The 16081-nt window shown below is 44.4% G+C and overlaps 1 protein-coding gene across 5 annotated transcripts in view; it reads left to right on the top strand.

Moving 5' to 3' along the window:
- The window catches only part of GIGYF2 (GRB10 interacting GYF protein 2), a 268385-nt gene that overhangs the window by 24394 nt on the left and 227910 nt on the right, over positions 1-16081 (top strand). For 3 of the 5 annotated variants that reach the window (XM_077488487.1, XM_077488486.1, XM_077488485.1), the window contains exon 2: positions 9964-10041. In XM_077488487.1, the coding sequence (XP_077344613.1) occupies positions 10007-10041 (35 nt within the window). In that variant the 5' untranslated portion in view covers positions 9964-10006. Of the gene's footprint in view, positions 1-2049; positions 2162-9961; positions 10042-16081 lie in introns of those variants that run through there. The other 2 variants (XM_077488484.1, XM_077488483.1) reach the window with 2 other exon arrangements.

Genomic DNA, 16081 nt, shown 5'->3' with positions numbered 1-16081 from the left:
TCTGTGCCTACCAGTGCAGCCTCATCAGCGTACATCAATGAAGGAGAAAAATTACCTGTTTACAAAATTTGTTGACAAAATACGGTTTTGACGGTTTTGTATTTATTTTTAATTGGTCTTTTTATTAACAAAAAATGAAAAGCCCAGAGGTGATCAAATGCCACCAAAAGAAAGCTCTATTTGTGGGGAAAAAAATGATAAAAATTTAATTTTGGGTACAGAGTTGTATGACTGCGCAATTGTTCAAAGAGTGGAAGTGCTAAAAGCTGAAAATTGGTCTGGGCAGTAAAGTAAGTGCCCAGTAAGCAAATGATTAAAGATGACAATGTTATCTTGAATTTCGGCCATGAAACCTAAAAAGGAATGTATCTGTCAAACGCAATGAGAATTGCTATGATCAGTAGGCAGCTGAAATGGTGCTCCACCCTTTGGGACAGCAAGAGTGAAGGGAACTGTGTGGTAAAAAAATGCACACTGATTCTACCATATTAATTTAGGAAAACTGGAAATCTTTCTAGGCAGTTGCATTTTAGAAGCCTTTTTTGGAAAGCAAAAAAATGAGTTTGAATTCTGAGTTTAGAGGCATTTTCAAACGCTAAACTCGGTAACTGGCGTTTAGCTGTGTTTTTAGCTTTACAGGCATTTTTAATTTTTAACTATTTAACCGCTTAAGGACCGCCTCCTGCACCTTTATGCACCTTTATGTCGGCAGAATGGCACGGCTAGGCACATCAACGTACATGTACGTTGCTCTTTAAGTGCCCAGCCGTGTCCTGTGATCGGGTCACAGAGCTGAAGAACGAGGAAAGACTATCAGTGACGTCACACGCCAAGCCACGCCCCCAACAGTGAAAAAACACACACGTCACACTTAACCCCTCCCCACCCCCTAGTGGTTAACTCCTTCACTTCCAGTGTAATTTACACAGGAATCGGTGCATTTAAATAGCACTGATTGCTGGATAAATGACAGTGGTCCCAAAAATGTGTCAAAAATGGCCGATGTGTCCGCCATAATGTAGTAGTCACAATAAAAATCGCTGATCGCCGCCATTACTAGTAAAAAAAAATATTCATAAAAATGCTATAAAACTATCCCCTATTTTGTAAATGCTATAACGTTTGCACAAACCAAACTAATTGCGATTTTTTTTTTTTTTTTTTTTTGTAGAAGAATACGTATCGGCCTAAACTGAGGAAAAAAAAATGTTTAATATATTTTTTGGGGATATTTATTAGCAAAAAGTAAAAAAAATTGCATTTGTTTCAAGATTGTCGCTCTATTTTTGTTTATAGCGCAAAAAATAAAACCCGCAGAGGTGATAAAATACCACCGAAAAAAAGCTCTATTTGGGGGGGGGGGGGGGGAAACCCGCCAATTTTGTTTGCGAGCCACGTTGCATGACCGCGCAATTATCGGTTAAAGCGACGCAGTGCCGAATCACAAAAAGGGGCCTGGGCCTTTGGCTGCAAATTGGTCCGGGGCTTAAGTGGTTAAAAAAATTAAAAATATAGCCAAATGTTTTTCAAACGCGGCTAAACGTGGCATGTAAATGCTGCAAAACTGACGTTTTAAGCGCGGGTTATTATCTGTCAAGTTGAATCATTCAGAGGTTGTAAAAACGTCCCGTAAGGCCTCAAGTCAGTAACATTAGATGTAGAAAGCTGTAGTGTTTTGGCGTTTTTAGCTGTAGCCGGGCAGTCAACTAGACATAGTGGCCATATCACACTTGCATCTTGGAGTAAATGCAAATCTCCCTTCTATTTTTTTTTTCTGCCAATTTGTAGATGGCAGCAATGCTACTCTATGCTGCTACAAATTGCAAGCAGCTACATTGGATACCATGAGTAGATACTGAAGCAGGTGATTCTGTAAGAAGCTCCAAATCCTGCAAAAAAGGTCTCTCTCTGCAACTGATCTCCGTAGATAAGTGTATGTTAAACCCCAGATAATTGCTAGCATTAGTGTGGGGTGGTGTTGTCTAAACTTTTTATTTACACCTCCTGGAATTTTATAGGATAATGTTTGTGTTTTCACTTCCTTCACAGGGGATGCGTTCTTTAAAGGTTATGAATCTCACACCGCTTTAGGCTGCATTCATACCTGAGCGTATCTGTTTCAGGAAGAAAGTCGTGCAATTTTTGATGCGATTTAGTACAGGTAAGGTCACCAATGTAAAAAGCAGAAAAACACCCAAATCTGCCTGACTTAAGCTACAAAAAAAAAAAAAAAACCTTGAGCTTTTTTGAGCTTCAGGCCATTTGGAGTGAAGATGTGAACCATCTCCATAGAGAATAATTGATTTTTTTTTTCCCTCCTCCCAGCCTTTTGTAGCTTCAGGTTTCAAGCTACAAAACGCTGAGGTGTGAATGGGGCCTTAAAGTGAGAAGTGCAGAATATGAAAAAACAAACATTTATACTAACCTAGGTGGATGCAGCATTGATCCAATGCTGCATCTGTCACTCGCCACCTCTACGCTGAAAACAGAGATGAAAGACCTCTGCGCACAGTTCAGTCTTCACTGAGCAGGGAGTGGTGACAGTTAGGCCTCGTACACGCGATACGAAAATCAGAAGGGATAAGTCTGAAAAGACGAGCTGTCTGCGGATTTTCAGATCGTGAGTACGCTGCTTTTGACAGCTGATTTGACTTTTTGTCAGACAAAAGCTGGATGTGTTTGTTTGGATGTGAACTTGACGTCTGATTTTCGGATGGTCGGTACAGAAATCGTCACACAAGTCGAAAGTACAAACGCATGCTCAGAATCAAGGAAGGAGCCGGAAGAGTTTGGTCTTGTAAACTGCGATTCATAATCTAGAATTACCATTCGTGACGCGACAGTTGATGAAATGTCGAAATGCTGCGCATATTCTCATTATCTTTAATGGGATAATAATGAAGCTGCTTTGCTGGTGCTACTGATAGTTATGCCAAACGTATTTTAAAAGGCATTTGTTTTGTACGATCTGAAAATCGCGAATCAATGCTAACCAAACTTCTACTAACGTTAAATTAGCAGAAGGGGCCCAAAGGCTGGTGCTTCAGAAACGAACTTCCTCTTTTTATACTCTCATAGTACGTCACTACGTTCGTGTTTGTCAAACGGCAATTTGCGGATAGTTAGTATGCTAGGACAAAATCCTGCACACGTGCTTTTGACAAAAATCTGACGCTCGATTGTACAACAATCAAACGTGTGTACGAGGCCTTATATCTTCTGCAGATTTTTTTTCTTCAGATTTACCAAAACCATGTAGTGCAAGAGTCTGTCTGATTGCATACTAATTGAAACTCTTATGGTTTGACCTCATATTATATGATTTTGGTAAATTTGAAGACAAAAATCTGCAGAAAATCGAATAGTGTGTATGGTTCTTTAGTCACCGACTCTCTGCTCTGCCCCTCCAGCTCTCACTGGAGTGCTGCACTGTGGAGGGGGTGGGCTACAGGCTCATCTTTTTCACTATTACATAGGTTTTTAAAAATCCTTTTCAATATTTTGTTTTCTGATAAACTATTCTTAAGATACACCGGATTTAGAGACACTTGGATTATACTGCCACCTACAGGAGAAATTGGACCCCGGAAAGCAAAAAAAGTGACCAGCCACTAGAACTCCTTTAACTCCCAGCATGCTTTAATTTTTCTAGTGTCCTAAGGCAATGGACATCTTTTCTCTACTGAGAAGTTTACCCATTTTACTAACCATTTTTCGCCTTTTCTTTCTTTTTCTTTTTTTTTTTTTGCAAAATTTTTTTTTTTTTTCTCCAGTCAATGTTTTTTACTTACTGCTTGAGCTAATCTGTGTCAAATGTTTTGATTAGCTTACCTCTAGGAATAGATTTGGAAGCCATACCTGGACACCTCTAGACTGTACGATTGCAGGGCTAGTCTGGAATTTGTTTTTGGGCTCCTCATTTTGGCACTTTCCTCCTTGTGTACAGTGTTGTGAATTGCTTTCCAGGTCCATAGCTGTGGCACAGCCTTAGTTTGACCCAGTCTCTGAAGACTCCCTTTGTGAGTAGGCTGTGAGGGCCAATCATTGGGAATTTCCCAATCAGGAGCGCTGGGCTAGCCTTATTCCTATTTTTACTTGGTTTATCACTGATTGGGTTATTGCAGAACAATTTGGCAATGAAGCACTGGGTTAAGGGTAGTCTTGCATGCTTTGCGCATCTGTTTTAGCCTTTCAGGTAAAGGTAAACAAGTCACTTGAGATTTTTCCAAAATGCACCTTGCTCTGTCTGCCTACAATGACCTGGTCACCTACTCATAGGAACCTCTTCTGATTTGTGTGTACCTAAGGTTTACTCTTCTACTGTGAACTAAGTTGTCTCACAGTGCAACATATTGGATTGCAGACACATGGGGAGCAGTCCCACTGTAACTGTCCACTAACTGCTGCAGTGTACCCATTCACGCACATACTGTCAGCCTGGAATGTTTGCGTGAGTCCTCAAGTTCTTTACAGCTGTCAGGTGAGGCCCCCTTCTTGGTTCTCTCCTGGAAGGATTTCACTGCAGTTATGCAGGATTTCAGGAGTCAAATTGAAGATCTGGTTGCTGAATCCGACTGCATTGGCCATAAGCATGTTCCCACGTTTTCCCCTACAGAATCTGTATCTGACCTGCCATTGGCTTCTGTTGCTTAAAGTGTGTGTTAACCCAAAAAAATAAAATAAAAATCCTGTTCCCTTAAAGCATGTTATATAGCACAATGCCTATGCTATGTATTTTTGCCCGCTGTGTCACCTGAAATACTTGGCTGCTCTTGCCAGTTTCTTCCCTCCTCTCTGTACAGTGACCATGATATATCAGGCCATGGTCAGGGTTAGTGCCTTCATCATATGCTGGTATCTGCAGCTCTCCTCTGCCCCGCCCCCCCCCCCCACCTGCCTGTTGGCTCTCACTAGTGCTGCTCAACTCCTCTCCCTACGGCTTCAAAACTAACTGATCACTATATCATCCCCTCTAACAAAAAAAGCCAAGTCCTAGTGTCCGTGCTTTATAAAAAAAAAAAAAAAAATTCTACCTGTTTTAAGTGTCTTCCAGTGATCACATGACTCACTCTCTGCTCTTCTCCTCCCTAGTTGACATCAGCAGGGGAATCTCAGCCTGCTGGATCTATCACATGGGGAGAGCTGAAAAGACACTGTTAAAACACACTATAATAAAAAAATATATATATATATTTATTTCTAGCTCTATAGCACAGGCATTAGGACTCGGCCTTTATGTGACAGAGGGATTATATAATAATCAGTTGGTGGCTTAGCAAACACTGAGGCCAGGTTCAGACTGGTACGACAAATGCTCCAACATTAGGAGCTCATGTCGCATGACATGTGGAAATCAATGTTTCCCTATGGGAGCCGTCTTAACTGGTCCAACTTTGAAAATGCACTATGCACTACTTTGGTCCGACTTTGACTCTACTTCAGCCCATTGCTAAAGTCAGATCGCTGTCTTAACTGATCCAACTTTGGCATGGAATTGTGCTCTGATGATCTTGAAGGGTAGCTCCACGCCAAATTAAAAAGAAAAAACGGCACAGGTTCCCCCTCCAAGAGCATACCAGGCCCTTCAGTCTGGTATAAATTTGAAGGGGAACCCCCCCACACCGAAAAGACTTTGTGGGGGTAACACCCAAAATCCATACCAGACCCTTACCCGAGCACACAGCCGGCAGGTCAGAAAAGGGGGTGGGGACAAGCGAGCCCCCCCCCCCCTAATTCCATACCAGACCCTTACCCGAGCACACAGCCCGGCAGGTCAGGAAATGGGGTGGGGACAAGCGAGCACCCCCCCCCCCCCCGAACCGTGCCAGGCTGCATGCCCTGAACAAGGGGGCCCACTTGTTAAAGGAGGCTTCCAGATTCCGTTAAGCCCCCACCCACTGACTCCGACAACCAATGACCAGGGTTGTCGGAAAGAGGCCCTTGTCCCCATCAACATGGGGGCAAAGTGCTTTAAGTTGGGTGCTCAAGGACCCCCCCATGTTGAGGGCATGTGGCCTGGTATGGTTTAGGAGGGGGCTGGCGCTCGCTCATCCCCACCTCCTTTCCTGACCTGGCAGGCTGCATGCTCGGATAAGGGTCTGGTATGGATCTTTGGGGGGGATCCTACGCCGTTTTTCGTGTGAGGGTTCCCCTTAAAACCCAAAAACCCATGCCAGACCTAAGGGTCTGGTATGCTCTTGAAGGGGGGAACCCATGCCAGGTTTTTTTTCATTTTACCTTTTTCGTGGAGTTCCCCCTAAAGATTTGTACCAGACACAGTGCCTGGTATTGTCGGGGATCAAAGTCGGATCCCTGTTCATTGAAGTCGGACGCATGTTTGACCTCAAGTAGCAGGGCAAAGTCGGATGCACAGTTGTACAACTGTTGTGCCGTATCAGTCTGAACCCGTCTGAGTCCTTGAAATCCTTAATTTATGATACCATATTTCCCCTGATGAGTCTTAAACCTGTTTCAGCTCTCATTGATTAACATTACCATCCTGGTGCACCTGTTAGTCTAAAATGTATTTTAGAAGGAAAAAGACTCCACTCCACATGCTTTTTACTTGTTCAAAAAGTGTTTACTGTGCATACCTTTTGTAGGATGCCGTCTCTTGGTGCTGCCTTGAACATCCTCCTCAAGGATGTTGCTGGGATGTTCTGTCACAGCAGAAGAAGCCTAGGCCTTAGGCAAGGAAGTCTCATCTCCCCTCTGATGTAAAGCATTCTATTTATTACTGTTGCATCTCAAATGCCAAAGTGAGATCCATGTCGGTTGCCCAGTTCATCTGCAAGCCTTGGGCTTCCATCTCCCATATACCTGCTTACAATTCTTTGGTCAACATTAAGCAGTGCCCCAAAGTGTGTGTGATCATTGGCCTTTACAAACACCTGGTTGGGTAACATTTCAGATGACCGGTTACAGAGTGTGGTTACAAAGGGCTACAAGCTACAGTTCACTATCTGCTCCTTCCCTCTTCATGTTTTCCAGTCTACCCATACAGTGCCTTGCGAAAGTATTCAGCCCCCTTGAACTTTTCAACCTTTTGCCACATTTCAGGCTTCAAACATAAGGATATAACATTTATATTTTTTGTGAAGAATCACTAACAAGTGGGACACAATTGTGAAGTGGAACGAAATCTATTGGATTTTTGAAACTTTTTTAACTAATAAAAAAATGAAAAGTGGGGCGTGCAAAATTATTCGGCCCCCTTGCGTTAATACTTTGTAGAGCCACCTTTTGCTGCGATTACAGCTGCAAGTCGCTTGGGGTATGTCTCTATCAGTTTTGCACATCGAGAGACTGAAATTCTTGCCCATTCTTCCTTGCAAAACAGCTCGAGCTCAGTGAGGTTGGATGGAGAGCGTTTGTGAACAGCAGTTTTCAGCTCTTTCCACAGATTCTCGATTGGATTCAGGTCTGGACTTTGACTTGGCCATTCTAACACCTGGATACGTTTATTTGTGAACCATTCCTTTGTAGATTTTGCTGTATGTTTGGGATCATTGTCTTGTTGGAAGATAAATCTCCGTCCCAGTTTCAGGTCTTTTGCAGACTCCAACAGGTTTTCATCCAGAATGGTCCTGTATTTGGCTGCATCCATCTTCCCCTCAATTTTAACCATCTTCCCTGTCCCTGCTGAAGAAAAGCAGGCCCAAACCATGATGCTGCCACCACCATGTTTGACAGTGGGGATGGTGTGTTGAGGGTGATGAGCTGTGTTGCTTTTATGCCAAACATATCGTTTTGCATTGTGGGCAAAAAGTTCGATTTTGGTTTCATCTGACCAGAGCACCTTCTTCCACATGTTTGGTGTGTCTCCCAGGTGGCTTGTGGCAAACTTTAGACGAGACTTTTTATGGATATCTTTGAGAAATGGCTTTCTTCTTGCCACTCTTCTATAAAGGCCAGATTTGTGCAGTGTACGACTGATTGTTGTCCTATGGACAGACTCTCCCACCTCAGCTGTAGTTCTCTGCAGTTCATCCAGAGTGATCATGGGCCTCTTGGCTGCATCTCTGATCAGTCTTCTCCTTGTCTGAGCTGAAAGTTTAGAGGGACGGCCAGGTCTTGGTAGATTTGCAGTGGTCTGATACTCCCATTTCATAATGATCGCTTGCACAGTGCTCCTTGGGATGTTTAAAGCTTTGGAAATCTTTTTGTATCCAAATCCGGCTTTAAACTTCTCCAACAGTATTACGGACCTGCCTGGTGTGTTCCTTGGTCTTCATGATGCTCTCTGCGCTTTCAACAGAACCCTGAGACTATCACAGAGCAGGTGCATTTATACAGAGACTTGATTACACACAGGTGGATTCTATTTATCACCATCAGTCATTTAGGACAACATTGGATCATTCAGAGATCCTCAGTGAACTTCTGGAGTGAGTTTGCTGCACTGAAAGTAAAGGGGCCGAATAATTTTGCACGCACCACTTCAACATTTTATATCTTTATGTTTGAAGCCTGAAATGTGGCAAAAGGTTGAAAAGTTCAAGGGGGCCGAATACTTTCACAAGGCACTGTATCTCTGCAGACACTGACAGATGCTAATGAAGCCCTTTTAGATCTTCCAAGTCAATTACTTATTGCCCCAGTTCTTATGGCAGAAAGGTTGGAGTGGAACCCCTGGAACATTTTCACAGTTCCCAAAGTCGGTATCGACTTTTTCTTGGATCCCAAAGTACAAAATGTATTCAGCCCCAAAAATTTTGCATGAAAACCCACCAGGTCTGTCTTAGTCTTTCTTGATGGTGATTTTTTGGCTTCTTTGGTTATCATATCTAATTTGTGGCTCTTCCATTCCATCTGCCCTCCACACCCTGAGTGTTTAACAAGCTTCTAGCCCATTGATAGGCTCCCAGGGCATTCAAATTAAGAACAGGTTGAGGACATTTCAGATGCTACACTTCCTCATCTAAGCTGTAATCTAGCCTGACATAGACTTTCCAGGCTACAAGTTGTATAAAGAAGCTCCCCATCCCAGATACACTGATTACAAATATAAAGTGCAATTTCTTCTTCCCATGTGAGTTTCTAATTTACCAGTATTTCTCAGTACATTTAGTGCTGCACTTTGGTGCCTCCCAGTGGGTTATTTTGGTCTTTCCACCCAGTGTTTCCATCATGGTCTGAGGTTCCCTGTTGTGAAGCTGTCCATTGGAAGCCCTTACTATGTGATGAGCCTCATTTGCCATTTGACTTTTCACCACAATAAATCTGTTAATATACTAAACTCAGATTGCGCCCTGCTATTACATAGTTACATAGTAGGTGAAGTTAAAAAAAAAAGACAAGTCCAATTTAGGTGGGATTTTATGTCAGTATTACGTTGTATATCCCTGTATGTTGTGGTCATTCCGGTGCTTATCTAATAGTTTTTTTAACTTTATCAATTCTTCCCGCTGAAGCCACCGCCGGTGGAAGGGAATTCCACATCCTAATTGCTCTTACAGTAAAGAACCCTCCTATGCAGTTTCCGGTTAAACCACTTTTCCTCTAATTTGGAGGGACGCCAAATTTAATATTGCGATCTACCCAGATGCCTGAGCCAGCCGATGAAACAGTTACTGCTCAGTAAACACTGAGAACTTGGCAATCAGCGGCCTTTGATCATTCAGTTCATGGTGTAGTTGCAGCAGAGGACAGATGTACCCAAGTATGTATGTACCCAAGTATGTATGTATGTATGTGATATGCTATTTTGAAATCCCACACAAGTTTGGTTTGTATTTTAGTTGTGGTGTGTTTTTTTTTTTTTTTTTTTTTTTTTTTTTTTGTGCTTGTATTTTTTCACTGAGGTTTCTATACACTTACCGCTGGGGCAGGAAAAACAAGAGATTGTTTTATTTTATCATGTCATTACTAGTAGTAATTCCTTTTTTTCCCTTCTTTCTCTTTAGTGTTCATAATGTGATACAAATATGCTCACCCTGATCACTCTTCTTTTTGTTTTGCCAGATTTTCATCCCCTTTATTAAAACTTAAAGAAATAAAAGGCATTATGACAGCTGAGACTCTGAACTTTGGCCCTGAGTGGTAAGTGTGTGTAAATATACTAATGCAATACACAGTATACTGCATAACAATTATGGGAGTTCTCAAACCCCCCACCATTAGTGCTTAGCATGGTAATTGGACTCACCGTTGTTTAAGACAAACTTGTGCGTTTCTCATGCAGGGCAAATGACAAGTTCACTTTTAGTGGTGGTCCCAACAGCAGCTTATACTTGCCTACCCTTTTGCATCCTGCTTCTTCGTTTGGCTGATAGGAGTGAAGGATTAGCCACGGAGTAGTTTTACAAGTCACAGCTTGGACCTTACACAGGGCTAAGAAAACTCTCACCTCCTCCATGTGACTAAGCTGGATGCTTTGGCAGCCAAACACCAGCACTGTCATGTGGGAAGCAGTGAGGCAAGTTGCATGTTTCCCATACCCGCAAGTGGGCTGAGGGAGCAAAGAGTAGACAATCCTAGGCTGCTGCAACGGGTACCAATAAAGTTAAGCTGTGGCTTTGCCCTGCTTTGACAAAGCACATATTCACTTCAAACACTGGTGGGCCTTGCTTGGATTTTCTCACTCTCTGCGTTATTGTGTCTGAGGTTTTATAGGCGCCTTTACTGGCTTTAGCCAGCTATACGTGGTGCTCTGTACTTTCTTAAAGGCTTGCAATTACAAACACTTTCTGATTGACTGTTTTTATTAGCATTGCATAACTATGTCACAGAAAAACAATATTTTAATACAGTAAGAAGCTATATTTTTTTTTTTTTTTTTTAAGGAGCCATGTGTTTATATTATTTTAGATAATTCCTGCTCATAAAACCTACTGTTCCGCAATTTTTCTATTTTTCTGGTTCTGCATGGCATGCAACTCAGAGCATTTAGACGTGGTGAAGACTAATTGCTGAAGTTCAAATCAAGCATCTGAATGGGGAAGAAAGGGGATTTAAGTGACTTTGAATGTGACATGGTTGTTGGTACCAGACGGGCTGGTCTGAGTCTTTCAAAAACTGCTGATCTACAGAGATTTTCACGCACAACCATCTCTAGGGTTTACAGAGAATGGTCAGAAAAACAGAAAATATACAGTGAGCGGCAGTTGTGAGGACGAAAATGCCTTGATGTCAGAGGTCAGAAGAGAATGGGCAACTGTAACTCAAATAGCCACTCGTTACAACCAAGGTATGCGGAATACCATCTCTGAACGCACAACACATTGAGCCTTGAAGCAGATGGGCTACAGCAGCAGACAATCACACTGGGTGCCACTCCTGTCAGCTAATAACAGGAAACTGAGGCTACAATTCATTCGCACAGGCTCACCAAAATTGGACAATCAAAGACTGGAAAAAAAAAAGTTGCCTGGCCTAATGAGTCTTGATTTTCAGCTGTGGCATTCAGATGTTGGAGTCAGAATTTGGCGCAAACAACATGGAAGCATAGATCCATCCTGCTTTGTATCAACAGTTCAGGCTGGTGGTGGTAGTGCAGTGGTGTGGGGGATATTTTCTTGGCACACCCTGGGCCTCTAATACCTATTGAGCATTGTTAAAACACCCCGTCCTACCTGAGTATTGTTGCTGACCATGTCCTTCCCTTTATGACTACAGTGTCCCCATCTTCTGATGACTACTTCCAGCAGCATAATACACCATGTCACAAAGCTCAAATCATCTCAAACTGGATTCTTGAACATGACAATAAGGTCTCTGTACTCCAGTGGTCTCCACAGTCACCAGATCTCAATCCAATATAGCACCTTTTGGATGTGGTGGAACAGGAGATTGACATCATGGATGTGCAGCCAACAAATCTGCAGCAACTACATGATGCTATCATCTCAATATGGACCAGAATTTCTGAGAAATGTTTCTAACACCTTGTTCAATCTATGCCACACAGAATTAATACAGTTCTGAAGGCAAAAGGGGGTCCAATTTGGTACTAGCAAGGTGTAACTAATAGTGGCCGGTGAGTGTATATTGGCTGTTTTAGGTAGATAGACAAAATGTATAGATAATCACACAAAGAAAATGATTTCCCCTGCTAGATTGACACATGCTCAATATCAGCAGTGTATTTTATTTTTTATCAGAAAATGTTCCTACTTGTATTATGTTATTGTATACTTGTCTTTGTACTGACAAAAAATGTTTAATAAAAAAATTACCTGATTGGAAAAAAAAAAGCAGTGTAGAATGACAGATCTGGCCACAGTGTTAACATCTCTGTGTGTGTAGAATTCCTGCACCTGTTGCTTCTGTTCTGGAATGATCTAGAGCAGTGGTCTCCAAACTGCAGCCTTTTGCTTGCCTTTATTGGGTTTTTGAGGCATAATTCCTGCCACTGACACCAACACCATTCCTTCCACTGACGCCAGTGATGGGGCACCATTCCTTCCACTGACGCCAGTGATGGGGCACCATTCCTTCCACTGACGCCAGTGATGGGGCACCATTCCTTCCACTGACGCCAGTGATGGGGCACCATTCCTTCCACTGACGCCAGTGATGGGGCACCATTCCTTCCACTGACGCCAGTGATGGGGCACCATTCCTTCCACTGACGCCAGTGATGGGGCACCATTCCTTCCACTGACGCCAGTGATGGGGCACCATTCCTTCCACTGACGCCAGTGATGGGGCACCATTCCTTTCCACTGACCAACTGTTTCTCCCCCTAATACCAAAGATTGGGCATTGTTTACTCCCATTGGGCATAGTCCTTCTCCCGTAAAGCCTGAAGGACATTAAACTGCCCCTTTCATTAGGCGGTCTGGAGCAGTCAGATGGGGATGTGTTCACATACTCTAAACCAATAACGTGAAACTGCCAACCGTTTTTAATGTTTAAAGCTAATAGTGTGCATATAAGATACTGACTGCTATTATGTATTGGCTAGAAAACCCTGCGTGCATGCTTTATTTATGTTAACTTCTCTCCATTAGGGTCCTCGCTTCCTTGACTTTTTAGAAAAGCCCTGCCCAACATCTGACATTCTGCTTAATGGGAATGCCACGGTCTTTGAAAACTGGAAAACTGTTGACCAAGCAGTGACTGCAGCCACTGTTCGAGTATTCTGACAGCCGCTGGGTGCTGGCTGTCAGAATACAGCAGCCAGCAGTGAGAGATTCCCCCATGCACACTATGTTGTGTAGATGGGTAAACTGATAGACTTCTCCGCAAAGATTGTAAGGCCATCCTTAGTCCAGAAATCAGGCAAGTAAGACCTTTTTTCTCTCTCGTTCGTTGACGGGCACAGCAGCTCTTCCTGACCTTAGGGTTATGTCACCCCTTTAAGAGAGCACTAGGCAGAAAGTGTTAAAAACGGCAACACTTGCACAGTACCGCCCAGGGGGTGGTCCTACTGGCTATAACCCCTCACACTGCATGCAGCAGCTCGTTTTTTTCTGCCTAGTATAGGAGAAGGACCTGGCTCCCGATGGGACCATTGGTCCTGGGAATTTTTTTTTCCTGCATTTTTGATTCCTGTGATCTTCAGTCAACAGCCAGGCAGGGTGACAGGCCAGATAATATAGATCCTTGTAGTCTCCCCAGCCTGGCCATTGAGCGTGAGCAGGCCCTAGCTACGTGCTGGCTCAGCCACAACATGCCCCATCTATTCCAGGTGCGGCTGGTGAGCTATATGCTCCGGGGCACACATATGATGGCCTGCTGCTGTCTGTGTCAATGTGCCATGGCCGGCAGCCACCCCGTACTGCTCGGGTAATGGGTCTGTCTGTGGAATGCATCCAGCAGTTCCTGCAGGAGGGGTAGGTATGGTCCCACCTGTCTCGGCAGGATGGAGGTCTCTCACTATCCCTTTCTTCTCTCCCTGTCCTTTTCCTCCTCCCCATGCTATGGGCCGCATGGGGGTGCAGTGCACATACCTGGCCGGTGGTCCTCGGGGGGCGGCTCTGGGTCCTGGCAGGGGGCTGTACTGGGTTTTGGGAGCCCGCTCATCCTCTTCTCTTTTTTTTTTTCTGGGCCACGGTGGGTGTCTGTGCTGTGTGAGCCACATGGGGAGGCCGACACAGCCATTTTGTGGTAGCCGCAGCTATTTTTTTGCCTTTCAGCCATTTTCTAGTAGTTCAGTGCCCCTCAGTCTGTGCAGATAGGAGGGTGGACTTTTGTGTGACTTGCCTTGGGTCTCTAAGTGGTGACAGACGAGTGTGGGTCAGCATGGTGTCAGAAGCTGGCGCTTCTTCCCCAGACATCCCTGTGATTGCAACTGGTTCCCCTGCACCTGCGGTATCTATGGACGCTCTGTCGCCGGTCCTGGAGGCCTTTGTTGCCAGGGTGGAAGTGGTATGCGGGCGCAAGGGGGTTAAACGTCCCCCGTCCCCCCCACGTCTTCTGGGAAAAGCTGATTCAGGCTCGGGCCCCGCTGTGACTGGTGGCCCCTGTTCTGATGTTTCAGAGGATGTGGACCAGGACAGCGAGGATGACTCTGTGTCCGGGTCAGTGCAGGAAAAGGCGCTTGTAGTAGCACTTATTATAGCGGTGCGGGATACCCCCAAAAAAATGGAGGATACGGCGGGGGGCCATCTACAGAGGTGTCGGTCCCTTTCGGGTCCCACAAGCTGGCCCGCACGCCTAAGGTGTTTCCTTACCTAACTTATTTATTTATTTTTTTTCCATAAAGATTTTATTACATATTTCAAGAAATATACAACATAACAGTACAACAATGTAACAGATTGTGTAACGGGTTCTCTTTGAAGTGTATTACGCATTAGTTTACATGTTTAGAGTATTGAATAATATCTAGAGCAGGGATATGCAATTAGCGGACCTCCAGCTGTTGCAAAACTACAAGTTTCATGAGGCATTGCAAGACTGACAGCCACAAGCATGACACCCAGAGGCAGAGGTATGATGGGACTTGTAGTTTTGCAACAGCTGGAGGTCCGCTAATTGCATATCCCTGATCTACCGGTTCTATATATATCCTATATGTGTCAGAGTAGAAAGGATGGAGGAGGATTAGGACGATGCTCTGGGGTGTATGGACTCATCGGTATAATATGCTTCTTCATAAGTTGGTTTATTAGTTTTAGAATTTTATCGGAACCACCTGATAAGAGTACAGATATACTAGCTCAGCTTTACCCAATTGTCCTCTTCTGTGGCTAGGGACCTGGGCTCAGGGTCAGGCACTACCATAAACTCTAAGCAACAAGTCCATCTTGTTACGAGGCTCAGATAATGTCAAGGGCAAGCGAAGAAGATAGACGAGGAAGGGAAGACGAAGGAAAAAAAAAAGGGCGGGGGGGGGGGAATACAGAGAGAGAAGGGGGGGGGGGGGTGAGGAAGGTCTGTGGAGAGGGGATGGAATCCCACCTGCTACCCTCTCCGTCTACTATCCACATGCCATACCCAACTTATTTTGAGAAGTTTATTTACAAGGAATGGGGAAAAGCCTTTTCAGTCCCGAAGCGTATGGCGTTGTTAGCCCCTTGAGGAGATTTCCTGAAGAAATGGACATTTCTTCTGATTGTTGAGGGCCCCCCCCCCCGGGTATCCAGGTTAAATAAGGTAACCATGATTCCGGTGGAAGGGACTCCTACTTTCAAGGGCCCTGCCGGCAGAAGGGCCCTGGTATTGCAGACGCTAAATGATTGCACCGTGAATTGGAGAAGCAACAGGCTTCCCCAGTCTGCGTGGAGCTTGCAGACCAGTTGGTGCAGGCCCTTAAGTATGTCTGTGATGCGTCCTTAGATACGGCCCCCTTGCTCTTTAACGCCTCAGTATCAGCAGTAGTGCTACGTCGCCTGATTTGGATGAAATGCTGGTCTGTAGACCAGGCATCCAAGAAGGCACTGGCGGACTTGCCCTTCCAGGGAGAGAGGATATTTGGAGCCTCGCTGGATGACATTAAGAATGTTACTGGGGGTAAGAGTACGTTGCTTCCACAGTCCAGGAAAGCTAAGGAGCACCGTAGGAAAGGGCCCTCCTTTTCCACCCAGAATCTGATTTTTCTTCCGCCTGGGTCGGCAGGTAAGCGTTACCACTCCGACAAGGTGCATGCTGAGGGACAAAAGCTCCCCTGGTTTCCCAAGCTAAACAAGCCTGC

The sequence above is a fragment of the Lithobates pipiens genome, unplaced genomic scaffold, assembly GCF_037356315.1.
Source record: "Lithobates pipiens isolate NorthernLeopardFrog02 unplaced genomic scaffold, aLitPip1_a1.2 Scaffold_18, whole genome shotgun sequence".
Taxonomy (NCBI): domain Eukaryota; kingdom Metazoa; phylum Chordata; class Amphibia; order Anura; family Ranidae; genus Lithobates; species Lithobates pipiens.
This window is presented reverse-complemented; position numbering and strand designations above follow the sequence as displayed.